An 11,733-nucleotide genomic window follows, 5' to 3' on the forward strand; every position below is an offset into this window, starting at 1 on the left:
TATATATATATATATATATATTAAATCCCATACAATAGTACCTTTACTTGGAAAGGCAGGCTGTGAAAGTTCCTGTGAAAACCAAGACATGGCAGTTGCTTTTATGATGGAAGGATAGAATGCCTGGGCTAGGAATGGGTGCTGGGTGCATATGAATGGTGGCTATACGTATCACTAATAATATGTCCTTGGTTGGATTTACAGGGTGCCATCTACGGCATGGCCCAGGCAACCATTGACAGGAATCTGGTTGCAGAAATATCCACCGTCTTCTTGGACAGCCTTTATAGTACGGACCCTGTGACTCAGGGTAGCCAGATGAATGGTTCTCCAAAGCCCCGCTGAACTTTGACCCTTGTTAGTTCCATGGAGCTTCAGGCCTTCAGAAGGCTCTTGGCATTTGGAACAGACGACACACAACTTGACGTCTGGACCTGCTCCTTAGAGCACAATATGATAAACTATAAGATAGCTTCAGCCTCAGGACTTCTTTTGTTTCCTTTTGTGGTTTTTAATTTGAAGACCCTGAAGGATTCCACTGCATAACGAGTCTGCTCTGGTTATAAATGTTACCCTAGAAATTGTTTTAACCATATTCTTTTCTAACGTCTTTGGCATCTTCTTCACTTAATCATTGTATGGTGACTCTGACCTGTCCTGATTGCTTAGGGAAAGTGTGAGATAGCAAGAGGGTGTCTTTGCTACCTCAGTTAAATGTTTTAGCTGTCAGACAGGAGACGTTTATGTACTGTGTTCCCCAGGGTGGTTTTATTGTGCCCCAAGCAGGAGGTGATTTCTCCTCTGCTGCAGGAGATGTCATTTGTCTCTCAGGATCACTTTCACTGCGGCTTGTTTACTTTTCCAAGCACAGGTTGGCCAGGTCATTGACCTCTTTTTTTGCATAACAGGAGCATGTTCCTCCCAGGGCTTGAAGTGCTCCTTGACTTCTCTGCATGACCATGTTGCTGCCATCTTTGGAGAACCCTGTTGGCAGTGAGACCCCACCTTGTTTGTTCTTAGGTCTGGAGGGTAGGAAAAGAACATGTTTTCAGAGAATCTAGGGCTTTCTGGCCGTGGTGCTGCCTCTCTGGAGTAGGGGTAGATCACACCTGAGGGCCTGATGAGCTGAAACCAGACCCTTTCCCATATTTTCTTGAATGGCAGTGTAGATAAGCACCTAAAGCACCTACTTGCACATGTGGGTGGTGGTCCTCTCCTTCCACATTGCCTTAATCTATCATGTAATGAGAATCTGTTTTTTATTGAAGGAAACACTCCCCAAGTGTCCTTGACTTTCATCAGTGGGTGTGAAGATGTGCAGGGGACACTTTCCCCATCAATGTGTTCTTCTGCCCCTTCCCCCTGATTCAGCTTCCAAAGGTACGATGGCATTTAGTTTCAGGTACTGGATGTTCCTCAGCCCCTACTAAATGGAAGCAGCATAGGACGAGAGAGTCATTTTGTAGTAGAAAGGCATGGCTGCAGCCAATACTCCCGGGGCCTGGGATTCCTTGGTAAGACGGATTGCCCAGGGTGATAACAGGCACAGGACCAACCCCTATGCTAACTTCCCACTTGCTTCTCCTTTTCAGGGATGGGGGCTCTCATCTAGGCTGAGCCCCTGTCCTGCTCTGATGATCATATTATGTGCCTTTCTCCCCAGCTGTGAGTAGTAAACTTACTCCTCACCCAGGCCCTGGAAGAAATGGACCACAGTCTTTGAGGTGTGTCTGTGTATGGAACAAGTCAGCAGGAGCCTTGCTCTGTTCCCTCCTCTTCTCAGGGATTCCTGAGTATTCAGCCTAAGTATTGCTGGCTGGGAGAGCCAGACTACCAGGCTCTTCCTCACCCTCCTTGGGAAGTGTTCCTCAGCACTGTTGTGACCCCATAACCATCAGCTGGCTCATGAAGGGCAAGTGCGAATGTGCACGTCCCTCCTGTATGCTCTACAGTGCTCTGCGGGGTGCAGGGATGCTTGAGGCTCTGTTCCTGAGCTCATGCCCTTCCAGTAGTTAAAGCTGTGCAGGGCTTATCTCTGGGTCTACACATGCTGGAGAGGACCAGGGACCACCCAGCAGGTACCACTGGCCTGCCAGTGCCTAAAGTGGAGAAGCAGATCTTCTGTAGTCTCAGAAGACCCAGGAACTGATCCACTCCCTTCCTTGGTGACAGCACTGGTGTGGGGCAGTGGTGTTTTCCAGAGGGACCTGCTGCAGCTACTTTATGATTAGGAACTTTAGTGTGACTTCAGGCTTTCATTGTGCGTGTCTTTGCGTGTGCATGCAGGCCTAGCCAGTGTCAGGGTGGGTAGGATGTCTAGTATCATGTGGCTTAGTAGGTGCCACAGTAGCTTCTCAAACACTGTACTGTCTTGTTTCTGTATTAGTCGTAGGTATTACTGTGAATATACTGCCATGTCACTTTTAATATTACCAGTTTTATACTTGGAAAATGGTACTTGCCTCTTTGAAAACTGTTTTATCTTCTCTAACCTCCCCCATCATCTCCATGTCCTTTTCTGACTGCAACAATAACTCTTAAGAAACAATTGAATAATTAAATGTCCCAAACTATAATCATTGGATGGTTGCATTCATTTTAGACAGATCACAAATACAGCAGTTGCTGAATGGGAAACTGGTGAGAAGTCCCCCATCCCATCCTGCCACACCCCATCCCCAGTGGTGAAGTTGACATACCTACAGCAGTGTCCATCGTGTCCAGGCACTTGAGCAGGGACTGTTGGCTCCAGGAACTGTGGTTATGTCTGTCCAGGGAGATCTATAGTCCTAGCCTGTAGTTGGGGCCTTGGTCCTGACTGACTCTCCATCCACTTGTACCAGAACATATTGATGGATTAGCCATCTGGGTGGTCCCCCACCAACTGGACAATGTGGCTCTGTCTGGCCAGTCAAAAGCCAGTGGCTCATAATACTCCTGGGTAATAATGAATGAGTGTGGGTGTTACATTCTCTTCTGAATAAGAAAGAGAAGGCGGGCTGGGCGTTGGTGGCGCACACCTTTAATCCCAGCACTCGGGAGGCAGAGGTGGGTGGATCTCTGTGAGTTCGAGGCCAGCCTGGTCTACAGAGCAAAAGAGAAACCCTGTCTCGGGGGGGGGGGGGGGGGAAGAAAAAAAGAAAGAAAGAGAAGGCTTCCCATGGTTCAGGTAGCTTGGCGTTAACACCAGCAAGCTTTCAGCACATTCTAACAAATGGTCCAGATCCCTGGTCACCAGAAAACACTAAGACCCTCACCAGTACATTTGAAGATGATCAACAGCACATACCCTAAGATGATCAATCACCAGTCCACCCTGGACAGACCTGGCTGAGCTTAAAGGGCAGCTGGGATGCTGATGGCTGCATACTTTTTTGTCTTTGGTGTGGTTCTTGATGGTACCGAGTTGCCTCAGCCAAACCCAGTGGTGACAAAAGCAATGGCAGACCTACTCTGATAGCCACTAATTATAGCCTGAGTGGACAAAATTCAGGCTTTGACAATGACCCTTCCCCAGGATACTGGGTATTGAACTCAGGGCCTTGTGCACAGCGGGAACTATGTTCCAAGCCCTTTTTTGTTTTGTATTTTTAGTTTTGAGGTAGATTCTGACTCAGTTGTCCAGGCTATGTTTGAACTTTTGGTTCTCCTGTCTCAGTCTCCCAAGTAGGTGGCTTCCAGGCCTATGCCATCAGGCCCAGTCTGACAGGCTTTCCTTGCTGGAGATTCAGGCCTTCCTTCCACTTGTGATTACATGTGATTGTCATTTCACCCCTCTCTGGTTAGTGCCCTCCCCTAGAACCTCAGTGACCTGGGTGGGTCTGTGAATAAAACTAGTTTCTAAAAGCTGTCACTTGTGAATAGATGTGCCTCATACTGATTTGGAGCCACCTAAGTGGGTGTTTTCAAATCCAGATTCGTGGTAAGTGGAAGACCATTAACAGCATAGTCCAATGTCCATGTTTTCTATCTTTTTATCCCATGTCCTCAGTTGTTAGATCCAAGCACACTTGGGAACATTGTCTGAAGTGCAACCGAGATGCCACTGTCCTGAGTCTGGGTGGTCTTGATGTTGAGCTGTGCAGACAGATTTCTGTTTCATTACTAGCATGGGCTAGGGAGGGCCCAGCAGCCCTCTTAACAGCATGCTCATTTTTCAATGCCACCGTCTGCATCTTCTGACCCTGGGGGCAACCAACTTATCTAGGCTGACTAGGCTCCAGGCCAGGAATCATATACGTGAGGACTACAGTGGAGACAGCTGCTCTGTCTCCTGCTCTGGGTGTCTTAATGGCATACATGTGGGTGTAGATAAGATTGGGCTTGGCTTCCATGCTTCCATTCTTAATCATTTTGTCACTTGGGCATTTTCTACTCCTGTGAATTCCTAGCCAGGGACCTGACCTGTGTTAACTGTCTCTAACTGCTCCCATAGCAAATGGCCCATTAATACCTACACTACCATGTCCTCCCTGTAGAGTAGCAGCAGGTAAGCCCTTTGCTAAGACAGAGAATTGCAGAAGCTGTCAGAACTGGAGGTCTTAAGATGTTGTTGGTTTCTGATGTAAGCCAGTGTATTAGGCAGTGTATTGGAAATGACTAGTACACACAGAAGTGGACTTTGGATAAAGAACTGGTTCCGTGACAATGGAAGCCAAGTTGGCTAGCTAGAGGAGCATTTCCAGCCTAGAGCTCAAGACCTATGAAGTCAGGAAAGTACTAATAATCCCTGCTTAAGTAGGAGTCCAGAGTTCTATGTGAAGGATAGGCAGCCTTTTTGCTCTATCTAAGCCTTCAACTGATTGAACAAAGCTCACCTGTATTAGAGCAATCTGCTTTTCTAAGGACCAATTCAAAGCTTAACCTCAGCTAGAACCTCCCTGCTCCAACACACCCAGAATCTGATACATCATGGCATATCTACTTTCATTCATACAAAATTAGCCATAATAGAAGAAGGTTGCATACTGCCTTTCTAGATATAGGTTCACATGCTTTATGCATACATTGCCCATTCCTGATGGCATTAGCAGTTCTGATCTCCAAGTTATAACTGGCATCCTCCCTTGAGGACAGACTTATGGCCTTAGTGAGACCATCCCTGTTGGCTAAGCATGTACAAAACCCTGGGTTTGATCCCCAGAGCCACAAAAACCAGAACAAACCCCTCAAAACTAAACATGGTTGTGCTTGGATGGTGGTGGTATGCACCTTTTAATCCCAGGACTCGGGAGGTAGAGGCAGGAGGATCTTTTGCGTTGAGGCCAGCCTGGTCTACAGAGTTGAGTTCCAGAACAGCCAGGGCTACACAGTGAAACCCTGCCTCCAGAAACCAAGTCAAAACCCTAAAAAACTAAATATGATTGATTTCAGTTTGGCATGACCTGTTTGGAAAAGAAGGTTCTAGAAGTTGAACCACTTGATATCATAGTTTTATTGGAGGCATAAAAGCAAGTTTCCATAATACAGTGGGGCTGGTTTTAGTTGTGGGGTCTGAGACTGAACTTTGTCAGGCTTTGACACAGCTACTTGGAAAAATGAACTAGAAAGGGTCGAAAAGGAGCAAGATACAGCCTGGAAAGAACACTTACTGCTGTTGGGAAGCCTATGGAGGAAAAAAAAGACCTTATTCAAATTAGTGTAACATGGCAGAGCCCTAATGAGGAGAGTAATACAGGGAAAGGTCTCGGTTCCTGCTGTTGACACTGACAACTACATCTTTCTGCACAGGGACTCATCCCTAAGTGGAGGTGGTCTTCACTGCAAGCAGCAGGGACCAAGGGCCAGCCTCCTCAGTTTGCTCCCTAGGTGCCTTGTTCAGTCACCCCCTCCCCCCCAGGAAATACGAAAAGGAGCGGATCTATGTCATAGACACAGCAACTTGCTCGATGAAGCTGGCCAGGTTTATGTCCCGTTCTGAAAGACCAGCACACTCATGGGTGCTCAAGGTGATATGTACCTGAATGAGAGAAAACCAGAAGTTCAGGTGCAGGCAAGTGCCCTCCCAGGAAGAGCAAGAGAGTCACAGCTGTGGTCTCAGGTCTACCAGGGACTGCAGGGTAATAGCCAGTCAATGGAAGTCCTTCTGAGGACAGAAACTCGCCACTGGTCATTCCTGAAGCAGTACTGGCCATTGTTTTCCTGATAGCTCCAAGAAAGGTACCAAGCTTCGTACACACCATTTTCATTTGATAGTTTCAAAAGTAATGATGACCTCAGTAATAAGATAAAAAAAAAATTACAGCCAGATATCAGGAGCAAAAAGGAACAAAAAGCAGCAGCCAGCAAAATGCTCAGTGGGAAAAGACACTGGCCAGTGGGCCTGACAGCCTGAGTTCAGCCTCTAGGACCCACAGAGTGGGAGAGAACAGTTGTCCACAAGTTGTCCTCTGACTTGCACATGTACAGCACACATGTGCCCATATACTACACGAAACAAATGTTTAAAAACATGCTTTTAAAGACAAAGGTTAAAATCAGAACCAAAGGTGGGCTCCTAAACGCATCCTTCAGGTTTTTATAAACAGTTCAGCAGAACTCTTAGCATGTTCATAAGACAGTCTGATCTGCTGTTCGGTTTTGTTGCTCTCTCATTCTTCCATCTAGAATAAAGCCATTGGTGCTATTTAAAGTGGGTATGCCCTTCCTTTTGGCTTCCCTTCCTGGGGTTCACCTTCCTAATGCCTGGCCACAATCATTCAAAGTGTTTTTCTTTCCACTTATCAGCAGTGAGACTGGTTGTCTGTGGGGAGTCTCTGTTAGCTCTAGGAAGGGGATAGACAAAGTGGGCATCAACTTACTGGTAAGGAAAGACCCACAGTCAGGTCCAAATCAAACCTTCAGGAAGACTTGGGGTTCTGAGATGTACAAGGGCAAGGCAGGGCAGAACGGGGGCAAGTCGGGGAGCCTCACTCACCTTGTTGTACACATTAAACCACTCAGGGTGGTGGTCCAACTTTTCCGCCTGAAGGGCCACTCTTGTCATGAAGCCAAAAGCCTGATAAAAAGAAGGAAGACCCAGACCTTGTCATGGCCTAGATACAGGAGGATAGCCTAGCTTCTTCCAGAGACTTCTGGAGCTCTAGTCCTCTCCCCTGTGACATCCTGCCCCTGATCCTGAGGCCTGTGATAATGTTACTAACATCCTCTATGTGGTACAAACAGCACAGACTGTTAGTATTTGCCAGTTTTTTGCTGTTTATTGAAGTGCCTTCAGAAGGACATGTGCTTGTTATCCTTTGGAGAACTGTCCTTCAAGGACTTCGAGTTCCAGGAAGGCAGGGTCCAAGGCCCTTCTCTTTGCAGGTCACTTGGATATGTATTTCCCCTTGCCTAACAGGACATGGCATGAACACGGAGTGTGCCCTGGTAAGCCCCCAACTCCACATACCCTGTTGAAGTCTTTAAAATGGAACTGTTTGAAGATGGCATCCCGGCCTTCCAGTTCATTCCACCCCACAGCCCTCAGATTTGGCAGCAGCTGGTCCCGCTCCTCCGCACTCAGCCTGTGTGCCTTGCCAGCCTAGAATAGAGAACAGAGGCCCCGGGGCATTTCTATTATAGGTCAAGAACATAACCCAGACCTTTGGGAGGAATTCAACTGGTGCTGGCTGCGGTGGATATAAGCGCCCTGTAGCAAGCAACAGACGTATAGGTTTTCAGAGAAGTGTCCTGCCAGGAGGCGGGGTCTGGGCTGGTTTACTGATAGGCTCTTGGGTCCTATATTTGGTTTGGGGTTTTTTGTTTGTTTGGTTTTTGGTGTATGTGTTTGTGTGGGTGTGTGCATGTATGTGTGTAGAGGCCAGAGGAAAATGTCAGATGTCATTTCCAAGTATCATTTGCCTTTATTTTAATTAAAAATTGTTTCATTCAAATGTTTTATGTGTAAGGGTGTTTTAGTCTTCACATTCTGGTGCCTGAAGAGGCCAGAAGAGTGTGTGGAATGCCCTAGGACTGGAATCACATGTGAGCTGTCACGGGAGTGCTGGGAACCAAATCCAAGTCCTTTGGTTTAGAAGCCAGTATTCGTAACCACTGAGCAACTCTCTCCCCTTATTTTTTTAGACAAGTTCTCTCACCAAGTAGGCTAAGCTGGCCTGCATTGAGCCTCAGCGATCCATCTATCTCTGCCCCCCCAATGCTGGGATCATAAGTACAAACTAACATTGAAAAAGCTCTTCCTCAGGTAAGAAGACCTGTTCCAGGCCAGCACTGGGGCCTACAGACCCATCACTGGTATGTGTGCTCTCACAAACAAGGGGCTCCACCTCATCACTCTCCTGCACTGACAAGGGATGGTTGTAGAGAAGACAACAGAGATTTCACTGTGGTTAATCAGGAGGTCTTTCCAGATCTGGTCCTTCCGATGGTTGATAAGCTGGCCCCTTGTAATCACATATCAACCAGGTATCAACAGGGCACCAGAACCCACTGAGTTTTGTTTGTTTGTTTGTTCCTCCCAAAGGAGTGGTGAGTATAGGTGGACTGGTGGGGATGTAGGGAGGTGTGGGAGAGGATGGGGTGGTACTTTCTCATTAGAGTTTTCCAGAACCTCCAAGTCTTAGAATGACAGCGCTCTGAACTCTGGGGTCAGAAGGGTAAGGGCCTTGTTTGCTTAGCAAAGCTCTGTCAGCCTCTGGCAGTGTGGGCCCAGGGATTACTGATTATCCAAGCCTGTGTCTTTGGTCCCCAATGACCATTCCCAGGCCACAGCTGCCAAAATGCCTTCCCAATCCCCGACTGTTCCAAAGGAGGTGCACAGAACTGTGTTGTTTGGGAAGAGTTGCTGTGTCTAGCACCCCTTTCCAAAGGACCTGACCCATCTCCACACCCAGGTGGGACACAGAATTCCAGCTAGGTGCTAGGGCGGGGCGCGAGGCCGGGGACCGCACTGGGGTGCAGAGAGAACTGAGCCAGCAAGATCTAGCACCCCAAGGGACCAGCTAGCCTGTAGGGTCAGGACCAGGCCATGGAGATCCGCCTTCCTGCCACACCCAGCCGGAGCCCGCCAGCAGACAGGCCAGGCTCTAGTCTCTCCAGGCCTGCCACCGCTGCCACCTCCCCTATCGGCACCCCAGCACCCCTGAGGGCAAAGTGACCCTAGCCCGACGTGCCGACACTGCCCGCACCCTCAGCATCGGAGCCCTCGCCCCACTTCCCGATCCCCGCTTAGGGTCCGCCATACCTCCTGAGCTTACCATGTCCAGGGCGGGTAGCAGGTGGCGGCAGAGAGGGAAGGGAGAAGGAGAAGCAGCCGGCAAGCAGCAGGCCACCGCGGGGGCGGGGCAGAGATCCGGCCGCTGCTGGGTAATGATTAACGTGGGTCCTCCTTGCTCCACGCCCTTCCAGCGCTTTCTATGCCCTGGGCTCTGTGAGCATGGCTGCGTGATGGGCTCCAGGGCAAAGACTTTGGCTCCTCACGCTGCTGTCTGTCTGCTGGAGGACTCTGAGTGCCAGACGGCCTGACCTGTTGTTATAACAACGACAAAGACAAAAGCCACCCAGATAAATGTGACACACACTGAATTGCACAAAGGTAAAGTGCACCGTTGTAACCTTCCTGGCAGAAGAGAGGATATCTAAAGGGAGACACTGTGTCCCTCCACTGAACTTGTCAGACTATTGAAACAATGGACCCCCAGAAATCGAAATTGCCCTAGGAATCTTGTTAGGAGAAGGAAAAGGCTGAGATCTGGTGCCAGCCAGACGAGAAACCTGTCTACTAAAAAGATTTTATAGCATTCTGACAACTTGCCAGACCATGTTGAAGGTGACCAATCCTTCACTGCAACCGCTTAGTTAGGCATTCTCCTGCCCTCGAAGATGAACTTGAAGGATCCTGGACCTCTTGGCTTCTCTTCCCAGTGTGGCCGTATCGAATACAATCACCACCTTGTTCTGCATGCCACTGTTTTAATTTTCAAAACGATGTATGTATGTATGTATGTATGTATGTATGTATGTATGTATGTATTATGTATGTGTGAGTTCGTGTGTGTGTGTGTGTGTGTGTGTGTGTGTGAGAGAGAGAGAGAGAGAGAGAGAGAGAGAGAGAGAGAGAGAGAGAGAGAGAGTTTATGTGCACAGTATGCATGTGGGTGCTATGGAGGCCAAAAGGGAGCATTGGATCCCTTGGAAATGGAGTTACATGCTGTTGTCAGCTACCTGATATGGATGCTGGAAGCCAAATTCAGATTATCTGCATGAGCTGTAAGAGCTCTGAACCTCTGAGCCATCTCTCCAGCCCCTCTGCGATGACTTGTCTCTTTAGTTGGCACAGAGACAACAGGTGGCCGGGTCTGGCTTGTTAGGGCTGCCAGGGCCCAGGCTCTGACCCTAACAACTCCAGTATCAGGGTGAGACATATGCTTCTCTTAGGAAACCATAGATGAGGAGCATCAGCTCTGAAGTTTCCTTGTGCCACCTGGTACCCTCTTCTTTCAGGGCGGCTCCTAAGCCAACTGTTTTCAGTTGCTGTATAGTAGTTTGCATTTCTAGACAATTTCATACATAAAACCATACAGTATATACTCAGCTTACTTGTTTTGAGGTCTATCCTAAGTGGTCCACGTGCCAATAATTCTTTGTTTTCATGGCTAAGTTAAATTATTATTTATTATTTCCTTAGCTCTGGAAGGGGTAGTATAGGTGAGTTGTTGTGGGGGCTTCCCTTTCTCTTTAGAGTCTTCCAGAACCTCCCAAGTCCGACTGGCAACCCTCTTAACTCATTGATTGGACTGTGAATGAAAGTTCCTGACTACCCCTTCCACTGAGCCTTCTACAAGACTGATTAACTAATGCAGTGATTCTCAACCTTCCTAATGCTGCAACCCTTTAATAAAGTCCCTCATGTTGTGGTGACCCCCATCTTAGTTAGGGTTTCTGTTGCTGTGAAGAGACATCATGACCACAGCAACTCTTATAAAGGAAAAATATTTAATTGGGGTCACTTACATTTTCAGAGGTTTAGTCCATTGTCATCATGCTGGGATATGTGGCGTGCAGGCAGACATGGTGCTGGAGAAGCCAAGTGTCCTACATCTTGACTTGTAGGCAACAGGAAATGGTCTGTTTCAGTGGGAGTAGCCTAAGCATAGGAGACCCCAAAGCCTACCCACACAGTGGCACACTTCCTCCTCCAACAAAGCCATACTTCCTAATAGTGCCACCCTCTTTGGGGTTCATTTTCTTTCAAACCACAACCTCCAATCATAAAATTAGTTTCATTGCTATTTCTTAACTGTAACTTTGCTACTGTTATGCATTGCAGTATAAGTATCTGGTATGTGACCTCTGTGGGTGTCGTGACACACACGTTGAGAGCTGCTGGGAGCTTCAATGGTTCTGGAGAGTTGGGAATGCTGTAGGTCCAGAACCTGATCATCCTCAACTCCTTTAATAGTCATTATTTCCCTGTGTATGTGACCTAGCATGTTGGTGACTGGCAGGTAAATCCTTTGAAGCATACAGACAGAGCACTAGCTTCCACCAACCCAGTGGCTAAAACTGGCTACCAGATGGCATGTGAGGCCTATGGCTGAGGTTGCCCACTGTTCTGGAACTCATCTATCTACCTGATGTTTCCACCAACATGCTTGAAAAAATGTCTTGATTTTTTAAATTTTCTTTGTTCTGTTATTAGAAAAATATGAAACTGTTAACCATGTTGGAACATGGAATTTGAGGTAATCTAAGTGTTCCTGTGCCTCCTGACTCACATTTGGTTCCAGAATA

General features: G+C 47.7%; 2 protein-coding genes across 7 annotated transcripts in view; one reads left to right on the forward strand and one right to left on the reverse strand.

Annotated features, from left to right (window-relative positions):
* Window positions 1-2,576, forward strand: part of Sgpl1 (sphingosine-1-phosphate lyase 1) — a 48,331-nt gene extending 45,755 nt beyond the window's left edge. For all 6 annotated transcript variants that reach the window (XM_027388295.2, XM_035452443.1, XM_035452444.1 and 3 more), the window contains one exon: window positions 205-2,576. In XM_027388295.2, the coding sequence (XP_027244096.1) occupies window positions 205-345 (141 nt within the window). In that variant the 3' untranslated portion in view covers window positions 346-2,576. The remainder of the gene's footprint in view (window positions 1-204) is intronic.
* Window positions 2,577-5,860: 3,284 nt separating this feature from the next.
* On the reverse strand, window positions 5,861-9,182 carry Pcbd1 (pterin-4 alpha-carbinolamine dehydratase 1). The gene is made up of 4 exons (XM_035452410.1): window positions 9,129-9,182; window positions 7,391-7,522; window positions 6,917-6,997; window positions 5,861-5,959 (listed from the first exon to the last, which is right to left on the reverse strand). The coding sequence occupies exons 1-4, from the start codon at window positions 9,180-9,182 to the stop codon at window positions 5,861-5,863; spliced, it is 366 nt and encodes a 121-aa protein (XP_035308301.1).
* Between the last annotated feature and the right edge of the window lie 2,551 nt (window positions 9,183-11,733).

This window comes from Cricetulus griseus (genome assembly GCF_003668045.3).
Source record: "Cricetulus griseus strain 17A/GY chromosome 1 unlocalized genomic scaffold, alternate assembly CriGri-PICRH-1.0 chr1_1, whole genome shotgun sequence".
Classification (NCBI taxonomy): domain Eukaryota; kingdom Metazoa; phylum Chordata; class Mammalia; order Rodentia; family Cricetidae; genus Cricetulus; species Cricetulus griseus.

Bases quoted from the DNA above. Each gene is read 5' to 3' on its own strand.
- Pcbd1 (XM_035452410.1), bottom strand. From the start codon at position 9,182: ATGGCGGACCCTAAGCGGGGATCGGGAAGTGGGGCGAGGGCTCCGATG. The intron at 6,998-7,390 runs GTATGTGGAGTT...TCTTTTTATCAG, and splicing joins ATTTTAAAGACTTCAACAGG to GCTTTTGGCTTCATGACAAG. The intron at 5,960-6,916 runs GTGAGTGAGGCT...TCTCTCATTCAG, and splicing joins GGTTTAATGTGTACAACAAG to GTACATATCACCTTGAGCAC.